We start from the raw sequence: 17,501 nt of genomic DNA, 5'->3' as shown, positions 1-17,501 counted from the left end.
CGAGCGACTTGGAATAATCCGAAGTTCTACTTTTACGTAAAATCCTCGAGGCCGTCGTCGCCTTTCTTGCTAAAGGCTCCTTATTGGTGGACCGCTCAAAGCATTCAACTCTTTTTATTAGTTTATTTTGTTTGACTAAAGATGTATTGCCGCGGACGAAACGGGCAGTAAATTAGCTATTACAACGCGTCCTGGGATTGGCTCAGAAAACAATGCACCAAAACAAACAACCAATCAACAATGGACCCTAATCCCAAAAAACAATAGAGCGCGTCCTAAAGGGATCGAATGAAATTGGAGGTTGTAAGAGCTGCGTCTTATCTCGGGATCAGCTGACAAGGAAGAGAATAACATAACACTGCAAAGCATAGAGTAACACCAGTTGCTTGTACAACAAGGCTCGAAACGTGGCTGCAACAATGCGCTTCGTGTTCCATGGTAAAGTATTGTGAAATTCTTTATCGAAGCGATCATCAGTCGAAGAAGTTTCTTAACTTCTGGTTTGAAATCGTGCGACTGATTGCAGCGACAAAGTTAGTGACAGCAGCGTTATTCGTCATATACACAGTTCTTTAAAAACTCGTTGCGACAAAATGAAAATTACCTAACGAGAAGGCGTCATGATTCCTCAGTAAACCATTCACCGGTATGCCATAATGAATGAGAAAAATAGTTCACATCCCTCTTATCCTCGTATAATCCCTGCGAAGTTCACACTAAAGGTTTCTTGTTGCAAAGACTTGTTTTGAAAACAGTACACACAGAGGGTCCAAGCCCCGCGACCTGACGCAGCGACAAGTCGTCTTGCGTGCTTCGACCGCAGGAGTGTACGGGGTGAATTTGCGGAACGGTGAGTGGCATGACTGGCAGAACAGCATCATTATGTAAGACGTAAATGAATGCAAAAAGACTAAAAGAAATACAACAAATGAACTGCACGTCTCAACCCTAAGCACCTTTTTCGAGAATAGTCGGTTAGCGGTTATTTGCAGTTATGGATGACACACAACATTCAACAATCAAGGTGTATTTAATAATATTAAAGAAAGAATAAAGACAGGGATTAAGCCGCTTATAATAGATTTAATTTTTAAAAAGTTGACACTCAAAATAATTAAATAACTGATTTTGAATCAATCAATTTCTATAAGTCATTTGGCATATATAACATTGTGAAACTCGTGCCACGCACGTGCTTTTCACAAACGCACACTGGCCAACCCTCACTGATTGTTAACCTACCATCTCTTAGTCCTTTGACTCCGCCTCTGGGCTGAACATACAATCCTGGCAAATCACACTTCATCCGATTATCCTGCAATATAAGACACACTCTCTTTTACCTGTTCAAGTGGTCCAACTTAACTGCATTTCACATCTTTCGCCATTAATTAAAAGTTGTGCAATACATAAACACTGCAATGAAGAGTATTACCTCTGTAAATGACCACGTCTGAGAATGCAACCTTCTTGGGTTGGGTTTGCTAAGCACTAGCCGTACATACTTGCCACAAGTGGGAGGAGCCAAGCTGTCGATATCCAACACAAGCCCAGCATTGGCAGGTCCTGGTTTAACAGATGGAGGTGAAGAGCCCTCGTGAGATAACAGGCCTCCGCTGGTCATTCTCCACAGCTGTGATCTTCTGTGAGGCTCCTGAAGTGAAAATAACAATCATGACAGTGAAAGGGCCACTTTAGGGTTCCTTGGAGTTTTTCTTATGACAATAGACCTTATTCATAAATGGCGGTCACATTTATAATTCTTTTGTCCAAGTGCAAATTAGCCTACCAAGCCTCATTTTAGAGCAAGAATTCTTCTCAATTCACTGTATGGTATCGAGGCTTGGTAGGCTAATTTGCACTTGGACAAAAGAATCATAAATTGACCGCCATTTATGAATAAGGTCTATACCATGGACCTTTTTGCACTTTGAAGGACCTTCAAATGAGCAATCTTAATTTTTGTTCTCTTAAGTGATACATGTATCCTCCACATGAGAGAATGCTCATAGAGTATTTCCAAATGATATCTTTTCAATAATGACTCAGAGATACTCGGAAAAAATCTGAGTACTCCTGTTGCAGGAGTCGAACCTACAACCTTCAGAATACTAGTTCGGATGCTCTTCCCGTGAGCTATAGGACACTCGTCAGTGGTGACTCGGAGATACTCGGAAAAAACCCGAGTGCTTCTGTTGTAGGGGTCGTATCTACGACCTTTCGATTACCAGTTTGGATGCTCTGCCACTGAGCGAAAGGAGGATCGTGGGAACTAGGCCATCAAACTAGGTAATCCTTTAACACAGAGAGTGTCATTTTCCACGCGTCTTCGTGTCCTACATTCAATTCATAACTTTACAGGACAGGAAATGCAGTTATTCAAATCTGATAACTTTCCAGGTTCGAACCCTGCCACGCGGAAAGAAATGCAGGAATATTTATTACGTTTCTTTCTTTTACCTGGTCTTAACGTTGTTATCTCAGTCTTAAAGAATTCTAAATCACTGGGTAAAACACGAAATGCACGCTTAATTTGGTTCTTCTTGTAATTTTATTGTTTACCCTGCATTTTTGTTTTTTCATAGTACAGATGCGCGATTAACTCTTCTTTGTGAATGATCATGAGTAACGAACCTGTCCTTCCGCCCCGTGTTCGAAACCGGTATTCGCAACAACTTTAAAACAAACCTAGTTTTTCTAAAACTGTTAACATTCATGTAGTAGACGTTACGTCGTGCAAAACATGTGTATATTCATGCATGCTTGGCACAACGTGTGGAATTCACGAATACTAATACACCGACTTCAAGCGCCAAATGGAAGATTTAGTGTCAATATCTTTTGCTGTTTAGTTGGATGCACACGGGGTGTAAATGCCATAAGTCAGATATAAACTTATTTAATTGCAGGTTTGCAACCAATTTTTCGACACATAGATAAGACTGGTGTAATGTACAATTGCTGGTAGACGAACAAAAGGAGCTAATGAAAGATTTTATGTTTCCGTCAAGTGAAAACCACTTACATCTGATGGGTCTTACATTGTTTTTCGTTGCATGTGATCACGCTCAATAGGCCCTTTCCGAGTTAACGTCTGCCTCCTCTTCAAAGGGAGTCTACATGCGAAGTTTTCTTTTATGGTAATTAGTTCTACTTTACCTATGAATTAAAACTATAATCTTCATGAAAAAAACTTTGAACTTAGACTCGCTTTCAAGAGGAGGCAAACATGAACTTGAAAGAAAAACTCACGGCTTCAACTTCATTGCGCATGCTCAACAGGGAAAACACTCACACTCGTACTCCATTAGGCTGCGTAGCAACGGGGTTGACTTTCGAGTGATCGTTTTGAATCAATCCATCCTCTACCTCTGAAATGACTATTATCGACAATTCCTAAGTTTCTCTAAATTGACTATTATCGTCAATTTAGGACGCTTAGTGCTTGATAGGGATTATGGGAAATGAATATCTATTTTTAAAATCAGAACCCAATGCATGGACTCGAACCTGGGAATGTTCTATTATTAACCCTTTCACTTAAACCACTAGACTACCGCATCGCTAACTGCCAGAAATTTTTTAAATATGTCAATATATTTTTTCTTCCGAATGCTGCTGTAAACGTGTATTATCACCAGCTAAGAAACAAGTTTAAAAAGGAGAAAATGTCGGTTACCAAACCTTAAGAGAAAGCTAACCATTTTATAATGAAGTACTAGACTTTACCACCATTCAGCAATGATTTTATCAGTACTAACTAGATTTGATAAATAATCGGTGCAATTATCAGCCAGTTGATCTTTAGTTGTTAAGTGGATAAAAACAGCTCCTTGACATTGGGTGCTCCAGGTTCAAACCCCGTCCAGGAATACAGCTTTTACTGTTTTTCTTTTCATCTGCTGCCACAAGTCCTGGGACAGAGTAATCTAAATTGACGATAACAGTCAATCCAGGGAAAATTACGAATTGTCGATAATCGTCATTTCAGAGATAGAGGATATGTTGTTTGAATATGGCCGCGCGAAAACCTGGACCGAAGTCAAAGGAGAACGCGAGGGAGTTGGGGGCGGAGAAGAAGGTGTGGGAGCGGCCTGCAATCAACCCCTCGACATTTTCGAAACCTCCGTTCGCCCACTGACGAAGAAAATATCGCTCGTGATTGACTGATAAAGTGTCAAGAAAATCCGCCTGTTAGTCAAAATTTATTGCTACCTTTCATAAAAGTGTAAAGACAAAGCAGAGCGGAAAGAGCCGACAATCTGTTTTCAAAAAAATCGAATACTTCCTTGCGGTAGCTTGGATTTTCTGGTGTTCTTAAATAAGAGCAGAAGGACGTACAACCAGTCATAAATGGAAGTGAGATATTTCGGCTGTATATGATTATCATTGTTGACGAATCGCACACAGTATAAACATGGACAGGGAAACGTTAACGGTAAGTTGAAATTTTAGATTTTTTTTTTGTATTACCGCCAATGTTTACACAAGGCGCGCTATGATTGATTGGTAGTTGACATCAAACCCGTGCGCGTCACACATGATTGGAAATAGGAGGTTTCGAAACGTTGGGGGGTTCATTGCAGGCGGGATCTCGCTCCTTCTCCTCGCCCCCTCCCCCCTTCGCTTGCTCTTTTGACTTCTGATTTTCGCGTGGCCATTTACATTCAATCAACCCTGGTGGAAAAGAGCTTCCAAAATTCACCAAACCGCCTGCTATGCAAGCTAGCATTCCATCTAAAGATTCATCTTTCAGTCACGTGAACGGTAGCCACGTTTATTAACAAAACAAAAGAAAAGTTTGCTAATTTCCCAGAGCATGTCAAAGAAAAAGAAGATAATTAGCACGGGGAAAAGAGTCTTACTTTTGTGCTTAAGAGGACAGCAGAGCCACGCGGTACATCTAGCACAAGTTCACGTAGATCCAAGGAAGTTTCATAGGTAGCGTCAGTAGCAGGTTCGATGTGAAACGAGCCACAACTTTGACCATCCACGCTAAAAATACGGGACAAAAGGTAAGAGAGTGACGTTAGGGTTTTTCAAGTGATCCTCGCACTGTGTAGCTTCATCCGGCTCAGTTTGTTACAGAACTGCACTGGCAACGCAGAGGTCATGGGTTCAAATCCCGTTGAAACCACCTGATCTTTTCAGATGTTTATAAAGTGACAATTGCTTGAATCGTCCCGATAGGTGTGAGGATCACTTCTCTCATTCGCCTAGAACCCGAACTTCAAAGATACATTCATTTCATTAACACTCTTCTTATCGACAACGATATTCGTCATCACAGTGGTCAAAATGTTGTGGACTCACGAGGCGAAGCCGAGAAAGAGGAAAGCGTTGTCTATAACTTTCTCGCAATATGATTGGTTTATTTCCCAAAATGGGCGTTCCTGATTGGCTGTAACATTGCGTGACAAATTGACGCGAGCAATCAGATTGCGAGATTACAAGCAACTGTGGTAAAAAATTCTTTTGCAAATTTTATCACGGATTTATGATAAAGAACGTCCGAGAGCTAACATCACAGAAAATACCAATTCGATTCAAAAATATATGTCCAGGTTTAACCCTAATTAGATGCATGCTAATTTCAATAAGCGTCACGAAGTGTCCCCTTGCTCTTCTCGCCAACTCATCATGAAACGTTAAAGAGAAAGGGGTGGGAGGCTGGAAAAGGTGTGGAAAAGGTAGCTAATCGAGCGTTGGCTGAAAGTTTTGAAAACTCGAGGAAGGTTGGTCTTAGTCAGCGACGTTGCGTAAATTTAATGGGGTTGGGTTTTTTAAAATGTTTTTATTACACTACGAACTTCTTAGTTCAAAATGAATGCATGTTTTTGAAGTTCTTTTCCTTTACTTTCATGAAAATGGAGCTGAATTGTATTGTCTTCCTCGCTCACTTAAATAGTGCGGACCTACGAAGAAACAACCAGATATTATGTTTCACAAAAACCACGCTCCAGAAGATGAGCTTTACGGCAATGGAGAGATATGATACAAAAGACTAACCAAATAAAGATAACGCCAGCTTGAAACTTCGTTGCTATGCTCGAGAAAGTTTTTTTTTTTGCAAAAACCTTTCATCGATCGAGCCTGCCTTGGGTTCCAGTCTTTCCCCGGCAGGTCACAAAAAAACGTGACAAACGAAATTCTCCAAGAGCTTAGGAACATCACATCGATTTTACTCGTTTAGATCATCGGAGACCCCTATTTTTTGAGACATGAATATCTTACTTTTCTTACATTCTACAAAATATGATAAAATGAAAAAAAACCACAACGCAACAAATTATCTTTTTCCAAATTTTTTTTCCTTGTGTCCTGAATTCGGAAGCGGTTACAAGGGTTTGCGCTTGCGAAAATGCTCGTTGAGGATTAACTCTACTGTTTACGACATCTTCAGCGGCATACAATTATCTAAGAAACCCACTCCTACATTTCTATTCACGGAAACCTTCACTCTAACATATTACTTTTGTGATTTTCGACGGACGAGAAGATGAGGCTACACCTCGTTATGATGACCCATCTATCGAAATTACGGCATTTTTCCCTTGCCTTTTTCTCCGAAACAAAGTCGGTGACCCCCAGTTTTTTTTCATTTTTGGAATAAGCAATTTATGACCTTACTTCAGGCGAGAAATGAAAACAAAATCAATGTGGGAATATTTTCGCGCGAACGTCCTTAAAGCTCTTCATTACAAAGTTCTCACCACAAACTGGAAAATTACCTTGTAAAGGTGTGGGTAAAGACAATATAGATAGGGTTGTAATAGTAAATCCTCTCCCCGCCACCAAGATCCTGCATATTGTATTGCATGTATGATCCACTTCCCATCACTCCAACTGATAACTCAGGCAGTAGTGTAGGCTCATCCCACGAGTAAGGCACTGAACAACACAACGGACAATTCAGTTGGCATACATAGAACGATTAACGTGGAATGTTTTCGAAATAGACCACTTTCGATATATTTAAATTCAGTCCTAAACAAAAGGCATCATCTCTCATTTCATACAAATCTATCTATTTATTCCCCAGAGCCTCGAGATGATGTCTTTTGTTTAGGACTGAATTTCAATATATCGAAATTGGTCTATTCACCCGTTTTCTTTTCTTATTCTACAAACTTTACTTAACATGCAGTCCTACAGAAAATTTAACTAACTGAACGTCTCGGTAGGGCTTGAAAAGGGTAGCAGAGAGAGAGCAGGATTGTGAATTGAAGTTGTGACTTGCATTGCGACAATAAAAGAGATTTGCTTTCCCTGGGATGCACGTCTGGGAGAAAAGTTGGGGAGTGTGCAGGCCATAAAGGTGCGCCTTATTTTCGCGTGGTTGCTGACAGAACTACCAGATACTTAAGCAAGAAACGAAGGAAAGGCGCACTCAATGTCACGCAATCTTGGCTTCATTTTAAAAAGACTAAGGACGCTTTCCTTTTGTCAGAACTGGCCGGCCACACCAGTCAGTTTGCAAAGAAAATGCAACAATTTGAAGGAACACTTGCACGATAATTCCTTGCATTCTTACGGAGGAGTATATATTATCCTCAAAGTGTGTTTAATTTGAAGGCGTTGTAGAGTTTGTCTTTCAAAATGCTTTCGTCCTTAGACCTCAACGAGACTTACCTGATTGCTTTCGCTGAAGAATCGTCCGCAACCTATCCTCAGTACCACTGTGGAAAAACGTTATTGGCACCTGTCAACAAAATAATAAAAGCAGAAAAATAAACCACAAGTTTATCGGAAATTGAAGAAACAACGCAACCTTAAACTATATCACTCATCATTAAAAACATATTTGGGTGCCTCAATTGTACGAAGGGGTGTTGGTGTACTGGTTACCACGCCGGTCTCCGTCCCAAGGATGTCTGGTTTGAGGCGTCGCTTTGTAATCGTGTTGTATCCTCAAGCATGAACCTTTGCTCAACACTGTCTCTTTTCACCTTGCTGTATAAGTGAATACCGGCTGGAGTAAACTTGCGATGGACTCACATCCCGTCCAGGGGAAAGCAGCCATAGTCTCGGTCCCTTCACGCTACAGAAACCGGGTAAAGCTCCAGCCACGTGAACACCAACGGCTCGTTTGCGACCTCGCCTTCTTTTTCCTCAACTGCAGTTAATTCTAGTAAAACGAGGGACTGAGGAGGAATGAAACTGTTTGCCATACCTCGGCCAAGTGGATGGCGACAGTCATAGCTTCGAACCTACTGAGGCCTCTTGCAATACCGGCTCGACAGTTTTTGGATTGTATTGTCAGCTTGCACTTTATCAGTTGTTACAGGAATAACCAAGAGATGTCCACGAACAAGGCATAAATGAAAAGAACTCCCGAGTACGATATAAGGCACGCAAGAAAAGTGTGACAACGAGCAGTTACCCTTTTTCACTGGCCTTCAATTTCCGCAACGGAAAACTTCCCCTTCGGGAAATCAATCGTCCTTCTGACACAAAATCGTATCTCTGTTGTTCGTGTTTTTCTCAAACTGTAAGTTTGCTGTGTCTCTTACTCACTAAAGTAAAGCGATTTATAATCGGGTGAAAGCTTCAACCTTACCCAAGATAAAAACTTAAACAAGTTTCTCACATTGTCCAACAGCATCTGTGGTCGTTCTTTGCAGGACAATGAATTTGAAATTCAAAATCGCTTCTTTATGTTTCTAGTCTCAAGAGGTCGCAACAACGGCACGTATGCCCGTTGGAACTCCACTCCGTGTTTTGCTGTTGAAAGAGTTCTTGTAATTTTTTTAGTATAAAGATTTCAGAAAAATCCTGCTCTTGTAAGAATTAAGAATTATGCCACAGCAATATGGTTCTGAATAAGCCAGGAAGGATTCTTCATAATGAGCTAAATGAAACACTGAAACAAATACCGAACTTCAGTGAGATCGAGTTTATCCGTGCTCCACAGTTAAACTAACCTCAGATAAGTTGTCTATCCTGAATGGTGGGGGAAGCTGCGAGGCATCAGTAAAGAGAACATAAAATGTAGCTCCCTTTAGCATAACCTCTACTCTGACAAACAACGAGCATCCACTTAGGCTCCTAAAGAAAGGAAGAGAACAAGTTCAACAACAAGACTTACACAAGGAAAACGGAGAACCGGTTCACGGAATAAATATTTGCTACTGACTAGCTAAGTTGGTGAAAACGTCCTACTGAATAAAGAACTGGGCAACATACTAAGTAACAAATGAAAATTGTGACAAACGTGTATGCATTTTTGGTTGAATCAATGGTGGCCAGTAGAACAATTGAGTGACTCATAAATCATTGACTGACTGACAAACTAATTGGGCTATTGAATGCCAGTATTTCTCTATTTATTAATTTATCTATTTATTTATTTATTTATTTATTTATTTGTTGAAGCAGGTTAGTACATATTGGGAGCAATACAGCTGATGTGGACATGTTATAATTTTACACTTGGGTGCGTTCGATTGACCCTATTCCGGAATAGGAATACATGGAATAGTAGTTAGAAATCCTTCGTTTTTACGGAGATTCACATTCACAATTGTGAAACACCTACTAAAATGCTATTATCTTTATTATCCTTGTTGCTTCAAAACGTCAAACACACCGTTTTAACACATCACTCCACGTATTCTTATTCCGGAATAGGGTCAATCGAACACACCCTTCCTCTACTGGTAGGACATCTGGTCCGTCTGGGGACCGACCCACTCAAAGATTTCGATTGATAACACAGTCCATGACATCTGTTTGCATCATATCCCTCAAAAAGACAGCAAAATCTAAATAAAAAACAAACATAATCCGTAGACACTTATAAACACAAAAAATCCTGCAAACCTCATGTTGATATGAAACGAATCATCTCGGTCAATTCTGAATCCTCCGGACCACTGACAATGGGAGACATCATTTAACCTGTAAGATCCATGTGGGTTAGAGACTAATGTGAATGACTTAACGGCAACTGAACATACGCACTGGCTGACGAAGGAACAAGAAATTCAAATACCACACAAAACATACTCGGGAGCATTCTGTAGCGAGCGTGTTCCTTTGTTGGAAAACCGCGAAAAATAAGTTTTTACACCAATTGGTAATCCAACAGACAATGCCGCATTGAAGAAACAAAGTTTTGTAAAATACAACTGCTGCAGCAGCAAAAAGTTAAAACACATTTGATTTCTTTTCATTGGCAGCCATTTCGCAAGAGTTTGCCAATCCAGTTTGTGCAGCACCTCTTGAGGGAGGGAGAATAAAGTCGTTAATGCACAAAAATAGTGAGGCTATGAGATTCCAGAATTTCATACAGTGCAGGAAGTTTAAATTTAATGTCTGTGGAAGCAAAGCCTAGACCCCATATCTTTTTTTTAGCTCAGTTAGAGAGTCGCAGCTTCAAGTCTTATCAATAAAAAGCACTTCGATTTTCTTTCGAAATGTCCGCCTTGTTGTTCGCAACCTCATCGTTTCCGATATAGAATTTCTTTCCAAAAGGCAAAACAAGGGAACATACTGGACTAAAACCGTACGAAAGCGTTCACTTCAAACAAAACTAACAACTCAAAACATAGAGCGGTTTTCAAAGGAGAGTCGTAAAACCAAAACCAAAGTAATAGCTTTGACCAATCAAAAAGGACGGAGACAATCCAGCAAACCAATCAAAACTCGAAGTAATTACACACGTAGCCGACACAAAGCGCGGGAAAATGTGCACGCGCGAGTCACGATTGGTTTTGGTTTCACTTCTGAATGGTTGAAAAAAATGGCGCGAGAACTTTGAACCAATCACTGAGTGAAGTAATACAAAACCAAGCAATTCGCTAATTACTTTCGACACTTAAATGAAAACCGCTCTAACAAAAGCAATGGCAAAAAGACCTCTTTGTATCAATTAGAAATGGCTTTACCTGATGCAAAGCAGCTGGTCCAAATCAGTTCTGGACCAGTGGAAAAGAACCAAGGCACCTGGTAAGGCAGTCAGTGCTCCCTCGGGATTTTGAGTTCCCTGTAGAAAATAGTAAAACCCCTTTGTCATTCAAACGGTTTTCATCATTTTCGTGCGAATAGAGGTTTTGTACGGCAGCCATGTTGCATGGCAGGAACAATAGACGACTCTTTCCTATGGGAACAAATGTTCTTTCTCATGCAAAACATTTTCATTGTTCCTGCCATGCAACATGGCTGCCGTGCAAAACGTCTACACCAGTTGGTCCTGGGTTCACACAAAAGCTAAGAACAACTTCCTAATGGTAAATTCTTTTGGGATCGGAGTATTCCATAAGAACGATTTAGTTAAATTTATTGTCAAGTCTGGAACGTACACGACCAATGGAAACAACAAATTGAACGCACATTTCCCCTCTACTATACCATTTGAATTTTCATGGTCACTTCATGAAACACCTTTCTTTTCTATTAGAGCCGCCATAGAGGCATTTTCAAGAGGAAACAGTAAACAAAAGTTCAAAAGGTAAATCACTGAACATAATTTTTAAAAGTGTTTCGGAAAATGACAAGGAAACTGCCACGTACTTGTTCCCTGACAAAGTGTCTTTGTGAGAAGGCTAGGGTGTGTGGAGTCCTGTTCTCCAGTTGGTATCTCGTTGCCAAGGTAACTATTCTGGTATCCCGGTATCTGCCCTTACCAAACCGGACATCAATACCAATGTCATACACCCTGCAACAAACACAAATAATATGGCGTTACGATGCAGCTAAAGAAACATTAGGTTCTCACGAAGTTTAAAAATGTTATAAGAAAATTGGTGTTTTCAACTAATATGGACTCGAACAAGCATTCAATTAAAGACAGTTGACGCTTCAACGACTGTATAATATCCTCCAGTTCTTACTTGTTCCCATTCAGCCGCAACAATATAAGCCCTACTGACACTAAAAAGCAATTATTATATGGCTTGTGTTTGTAGCCGACATAACGCGCGCTCTGATTGGCTAATTGTGACTGAACTGTAGGACATTATTCTCCCGTAATGCCCACGGGCCGATTACGGGCTTGCAAAAACAAAGCAAAAGGTAATTAAAAAGCCATATAATAAACTACTTACTACACGACCTAGCTCGAGCCGTACTGAGGAATATTGGCACTCGGTCCTTTTTGTACGGACCTCGCTGCGACCTCGGGCCAATATTCCCCAGTACGGCCGTCGCGCTCGGTTAGTGAGAAGTTATTAACGACCTTTAACCTTGCCACCATAGATGACCCAAGATTTTACGTTACCAGGACGGTAATAAAGGTGACCCATACTGCAACGCAGCAAATAGTGTTTCCTGCTATGTAAAGTAAAATGCCCTTCAGTGTTGAAGTAACAAAACAAAAAAGGGCAAAAAGAAAAAAAGAAACAGAGATACCAGCATATACGACAGTACGATGACTTGAAACTCGCGATACACTGTACAAGGATTCTAAAAGAAAATAACCCATCTTAAGATGGGTAATGTGAGTCGTAATTACTGGGTGCCGAAATTTGTCCAGGAAGTGGAAAAACCACGAAAAACTTAACGCAAAAAAAAGTTATGTTTCTGTATTGTGGACAATTTTTTTCCTGTCAAAATAACTTTTCCTTGCGTCTCTGTCTGTCGAACTAAAAACAGAGATTTCACTTTTAAGTTAAGTTCTTTTAGCGTTTAAAGTGAAGTCTGCCACGAGCCTGGAAGGCCCACCAGGCCGGCACGTATCTCCAGTTTCTGTAGCATGAAGCGACTGGGAGTATTTCTACTCTTCCCTGGATGAGATGCTAGTCCATCGCAGGGTTACCCCCAGCATTAAATTCACCGGTACCCATTTATACACCTGGGTGGAGAGAGGCAATGTGAGAGTAAAGTGTCTTGCCCAAGAACACAACACAAAGTCCCCGGCCAGGACCTGAACCCGGACCACTCGATCCGGAGTCGAGAACACTTACCATGAGGCCGCCGCACCTCCCACTTTTTCAGTGTTTACCACCCAGAAAATCACCCGAATTATACGAAAGAATTGTTAGAATTTGTCTTCCAACAATTTCTTAACCGGTTTAAGATTTAACATCAACTTCCTTGGTAATGAACGTAAATATTAAGAAGTGTCGCCTTAAAATGCCAACTAAGTAGAAATTAAATTGAACCTTATCTGTAACGAAGGGGTTACGTTTTCTGTTTCTATTACATAAATGGTCACTAAGAGCACCTTGCCATACGATAAAGCTTTTGTAAATGGTACTGATTTAGAACTGCAGATGCAGTACGGGAATGTAGCACTGTTAAAGAAGAACATACTCCAGTATGTCACGCTCATAGGAAAAGGAACCTACACCATATAAAAGGGTGTAGCTTCCCTTTCCCAAGAGCGTAAAATACATAAAAAATATCACTTCTTCATGAGCGTTTGAACTCGGGGAAGTTAAATCGCAGTCCACTTTGAAACGGCAGGCTGATCCTTTTGTTCCGCATTTGTGACAATTAGAGCGAACAGGCCTCATTTTGGTTTCTACATTCTTTGGAATTTTGTCCATTGTAGCCATCGCCAGGCTATAAAGGCTCATTACCACTACAACAAAAATATGTTATTTAGCCACCATTAATGAAACAGATCAAAGAAAGTGACGGCAAAAAAATGCAATACGGCTCCCAGGATAATTCTTACTTAAGTTGAAACAGTTGGGAAAGCATGGGCAGCGACTGCTGTTGTTTACGCGGGCTTTTTAAAGTCGGCCGCGAGCGCTCCCGCGATATTGTTTTCCTCAACTTGTCAACACGGAGAAGTCTGGTAATGACTATTCCCAGGAGCTACCGCGTTTCAACAAAAATGGTTGGAAAAAATGCGGTAAGTTCACTTCAATGCAACCAGAGTTAGTGAAGATAACATAAATTATAATAATTATAATAATTATGAACCTTATTCAAGTGTCAAGCTCTTTAGTGTCAGGCACTGATTGGGGACACTACAAAGAAATCCTCCAATTCATATCAAAACCTAGGGTTGTTCTCTTGAGGAGAAGGAATATCTGAAGAACCCGGGGGAAAAACCCTCTCGGAGCAGAGTAGAGAACCAACAAACTCAACCCACATGTGACGCCAAGTCTGGGATCGAACCCGCTCTACACTGGAGGTAAGTGTTCTAATTACTGTGCCAACCGTGCTGAAGAACCACGAGCCAGAGGTCAATACCACACTATGTGGCCTCCCGCCTTAATTAATTAATAGTACTAATATACTAATAAAATACTGCTTGAAACATGATGCTTTAGTATTTTAAGCCATTAAATGTTCAGTCAAATGCATGAGCAAGGGAAGCTTATCCACCCAAACTGAAACAGATTCCCTTCATCGAGGGGTGCAGGGATGGCTTAGTGGTTACATAGCACTCTCCTCCTACCAACGTGGCCCCGGTTCGATTCCGGACTCGTGACCATATGTGGGTTGTTTAATATGCTACTCCGAGAGGGGTTTTTCTCTGGGTTCTCCGGTTTTCCCCTCTCCTTAAAAACCAACATCTCCAAATTCCAATTCGATCGGTCGCAGGACCACTCTTTCGGTTGAGTGGAGCTTACGGGGTAAATTTAAAAAATATTACTTTTTTATATTATTAAACAACTTTGTGACATCTACACAATTCAAACCCGTACAGTGCCATTATGTCAAGTGTTCATAGGTTTTCATTCAATAGTCAAAATAATTACACCATCGTGATTGGTATCTACCTACTACCACTACTACCACCACCAACACCACCACAAATGGGAAGCACTCTCCCGTTGTTAGCGCCTGTTTCGATCTCACGACATCCCAATGAAAACCACTCTAATTGACCACTTTCACAAATGGTGACCCATTTAGTTTTCTTTTGAATCTACGCTAACTAGACCTAGTAGCCTCATGATCAATTTGGTTTCGTTTACATATCTTTTCGAATTTTGCCCACTGGAGCGAGGCAACAAGGACTAATTAGCATTAAAACAAAAGAGTATTTTATATTATTAAAAACTGAACTACGGATATCAGATTTCCATGACACTAAATTCTTATATTCACCGCTGAAAATTATACTAATACTAAATATTATTAAATCAAACTGGAAGTTCTGTAGTTGAATATTTACCCTTAATTGCTTATAAACCTACTAAATCCACATCCGTTTTATAACTTAATCCCAGTCCACACAAATGCCTTTTCAAAAACTCTCGTTTTCTATTGCTTGAAACCACACGAAAAGCTCTACTTCCACACTAGCGGAGGCTAACGCGGATTAAAAAAAAAAAAACATGCGTTTTCAAAAATGCGCATTATTGTAGACAGGGTCTTGGATGAAATTATCGATTTTTTACTGTGTGATATCTACAATGGCTGGCCTACGCCTCACCTTTTTTAATACTTATACAGATGAACCGCTTATTCTGGGCTGTACATACACATTCTCGGTCACGCATGCGGTTTATGCATATTTATGACGATCCTGTGTTCATGACTTAACTTAAGGAAGTGTGGTTTACTTAACTAGAATGCTGTTGCTTTCGTCTCCCAGAAGCGTAGAATAATTATTGGAAAAGATGTTTATGAAGTCGTTATTTCTTTGAAAAACCGAACCGATCCGAAGGTTAACTGCACGCGTTTCAACGAAGAGCCATTTTTGCAATTTACCTACATGAATCTTAAAAATATCTTAGAAATTTAAACAAATGTTCACAAAACTAATAGTTTTTACACGGTACCTTCAGCAGCAAGATTACATTAGGTTTCTGTTTGGTTAATTTGTGTTTAGTTAAGCCTTGACTTTACAACAGGTACACTTAAGTAGGGAATATTCATTTAATGTTCTGACAACGTGTCAGGAGCAGGTTTTTCCAATTTTAAACAGTCAACAAAAAAATTACATTAATTGATTTCAAATCAAGACATTTATAAGCTAATGAATGAACGTATTTTAAAATGCAAATTCGGTTTTCGATTTAATATTATATTAGGGTTAGAGGGCGCAGCCATTTGAGACCTATCACCCGAGCGACATCCCATATTCACTTTACCATTTCTTAGATGTAACAAGGCAAACGGACTCGCAAGGGACGTTAGCGCGAAACAAACATGCGCCATGCACGTGCAACTCCAACTGACGGCTGACTGCGCTGGTGGACACTTTGCGTGCGGGCGCGGCAACAGCTGCAGCTTTTCCTTTCTTTTTTGTTCTGTAATGTAAGCATTGAATGTGACAGGGGATTCAGTAAAAAGAGTCTTGCGACAAGCCTTGGTTATTTCTACAAATATGACCTCTTATTCAGGGTTGAATGCTTCTTGACCCGGTCAACGAATGTAAACGAGGGTGGAACCTCGCATCTGTTCTGATAACAACCAGTTTATGCTGAAGGAAGCAAAAAGTCTAATTGAAGGCTTGTGGAAACATTTTTTGATCGGTAAATAAACTGAAAGAAACGTTTCCACTAATCCAGGATTTGAACACCTGGTCCCCATCCTCTTTACCTTGAACAAATTCGCCAGCATTCCACAGTTTAGTCCAACCAATACGCAGGACGACTGCCATCTGAACCAATCTTAATACCCTCGCTCCAAACTAGGTAATTAGAGATTGGTAGAAAAATAAATCGTGGATACAGAAGAAAAAACTAAGAACGAAGCGAAACTCGGAGTAATGATTTACTTATCTTTGCTCCGTCTCCTAAGATAATTCGAAAAACGTAAAGCATATAGTATCAGTAAAACGTTTAAGAGAAAATGGATCTGTGAGACATGATTGAGCACGACAAGTTTGCACTTGTATTAAGGAATTATTCTGTCGAACGTAGGCTGTCACTCTCCTTTGATTCAAAAACAGATTACTTTCTTTTAAATTATGTCGGATTTGTTTTTTAACTTCACATTACGTAGGTCAATCTCTGTCACGCCCCTCTCCTTATTTTCTTCTCTGTATGTACCAAACTGGCTGTCTAACTGTTTGGCATAAATATTTTCCTGAAGTTTTTGTTGACTGTCCAAATGAATTTGTCCCCGATTATAGCTTTTTGCTATCAGTCTGTGTCCACGTTTCTGGGCGAACTAATGCTTCACTCGCGTGTCGTCGATGTTGTTAAATTCACCGTGATTTTTTTTGTCAGCAACCGCAGCGTTAGGTTTTAAGGTCTATGACACTGAAGAGCAGGAATTGAAGAAATATCTTCAAAGAAGAACTAAAAGGAACCATTTGTTTCCTGTTTGAGCTGACAAAACGTGATAACTGGGCCGGTCATGAAATGGTAATACACATGGACTAACAAATGACATTAACAGCAACCAACGCCCATTTTATCCCTTAAAGTGACTATGAAGTAAAAAATATATTTTGCTTTCTTCAAAGACCTTTCAAAATGATGAACAATGATTTTTCTATTTTGGAATATCTTCTCTCGTTACAGAGTTATTCAAGTTTTTCTTCAAAAAATTGATGACGTCACAAACTGTACACACGAGTGCAATAAATCACAAAATTGAGAATATCTCCGAATAATATAGGATGGGTGTTGTTCAAAGTTAACAGC

The 17,501-nt window shown here is 40.2% G+C and overlaps 1 protein-coding gene across 1 annotated transcript in view; it reads right to left on the bottom strand.

The window, feature by feature from the left end:
* Positions 1-17,501, bottom strand: part of LOC138052176 (intermembrane lipid transfer protein VPS13D-like) — a 132,482-nt gene that overhangs the window by 17,002 nt on the left and 97,979 nt on the right. The window contains exons 55-63 of the mRNA XM_068898550.1: positions 11,515-11,659; positions 10,890-10,987; positions 9,823-9,900; positions 8,925-9,048; positions 7,633-7,702; positions 6,732-6,891; positions 4,866-4,995; positions 1,436-1,654; positions 1,243-1,315 (exon numbers count right to left, since the gene is read on the bottom strand). Coding sequence (XP_068754651.1) covers positions 1,243-1,315; positions 1,436-1,654; positions 4,866-4,995; positions 6,732-6,891; positions 7,633-7,702; positions 8,925-9,048; positions 9,823-9,900; positions 10,890-10,987; positions 11,515-11,659 — 1,097 coding nt within the window. The remainder of the gene's footprint in view (positions 1-1,242; positions 1,316-1,435; positions 1,655-4,865; positions 4,996-6,731; positions 6,892-7,632; positions 7,703-8,924; positions 9,049-9,822; positions 9,901-10,889; positions 10,988-11,514; positions 11,660-17,501) is intronic.

The sequence above is a fragment of the Montipora capricornis genome, chromosome 6 (assembly GCF_036669925.1).
Source record: "Montipora capricornis isolate CH-2021 chromosome 6, ASM3666992v2, whole genome shotgun sequence".
NCBI lineage: Eukaryota > Metazoa > Cnidaria > Anthozoa > Scleractinia > Acroporidae > Montipora > Montipora capricornis.
Note: the sequence above shows the minus strand (reverse complement) of the source record. Positions and strands in the feature narration are given on the sequence as shown.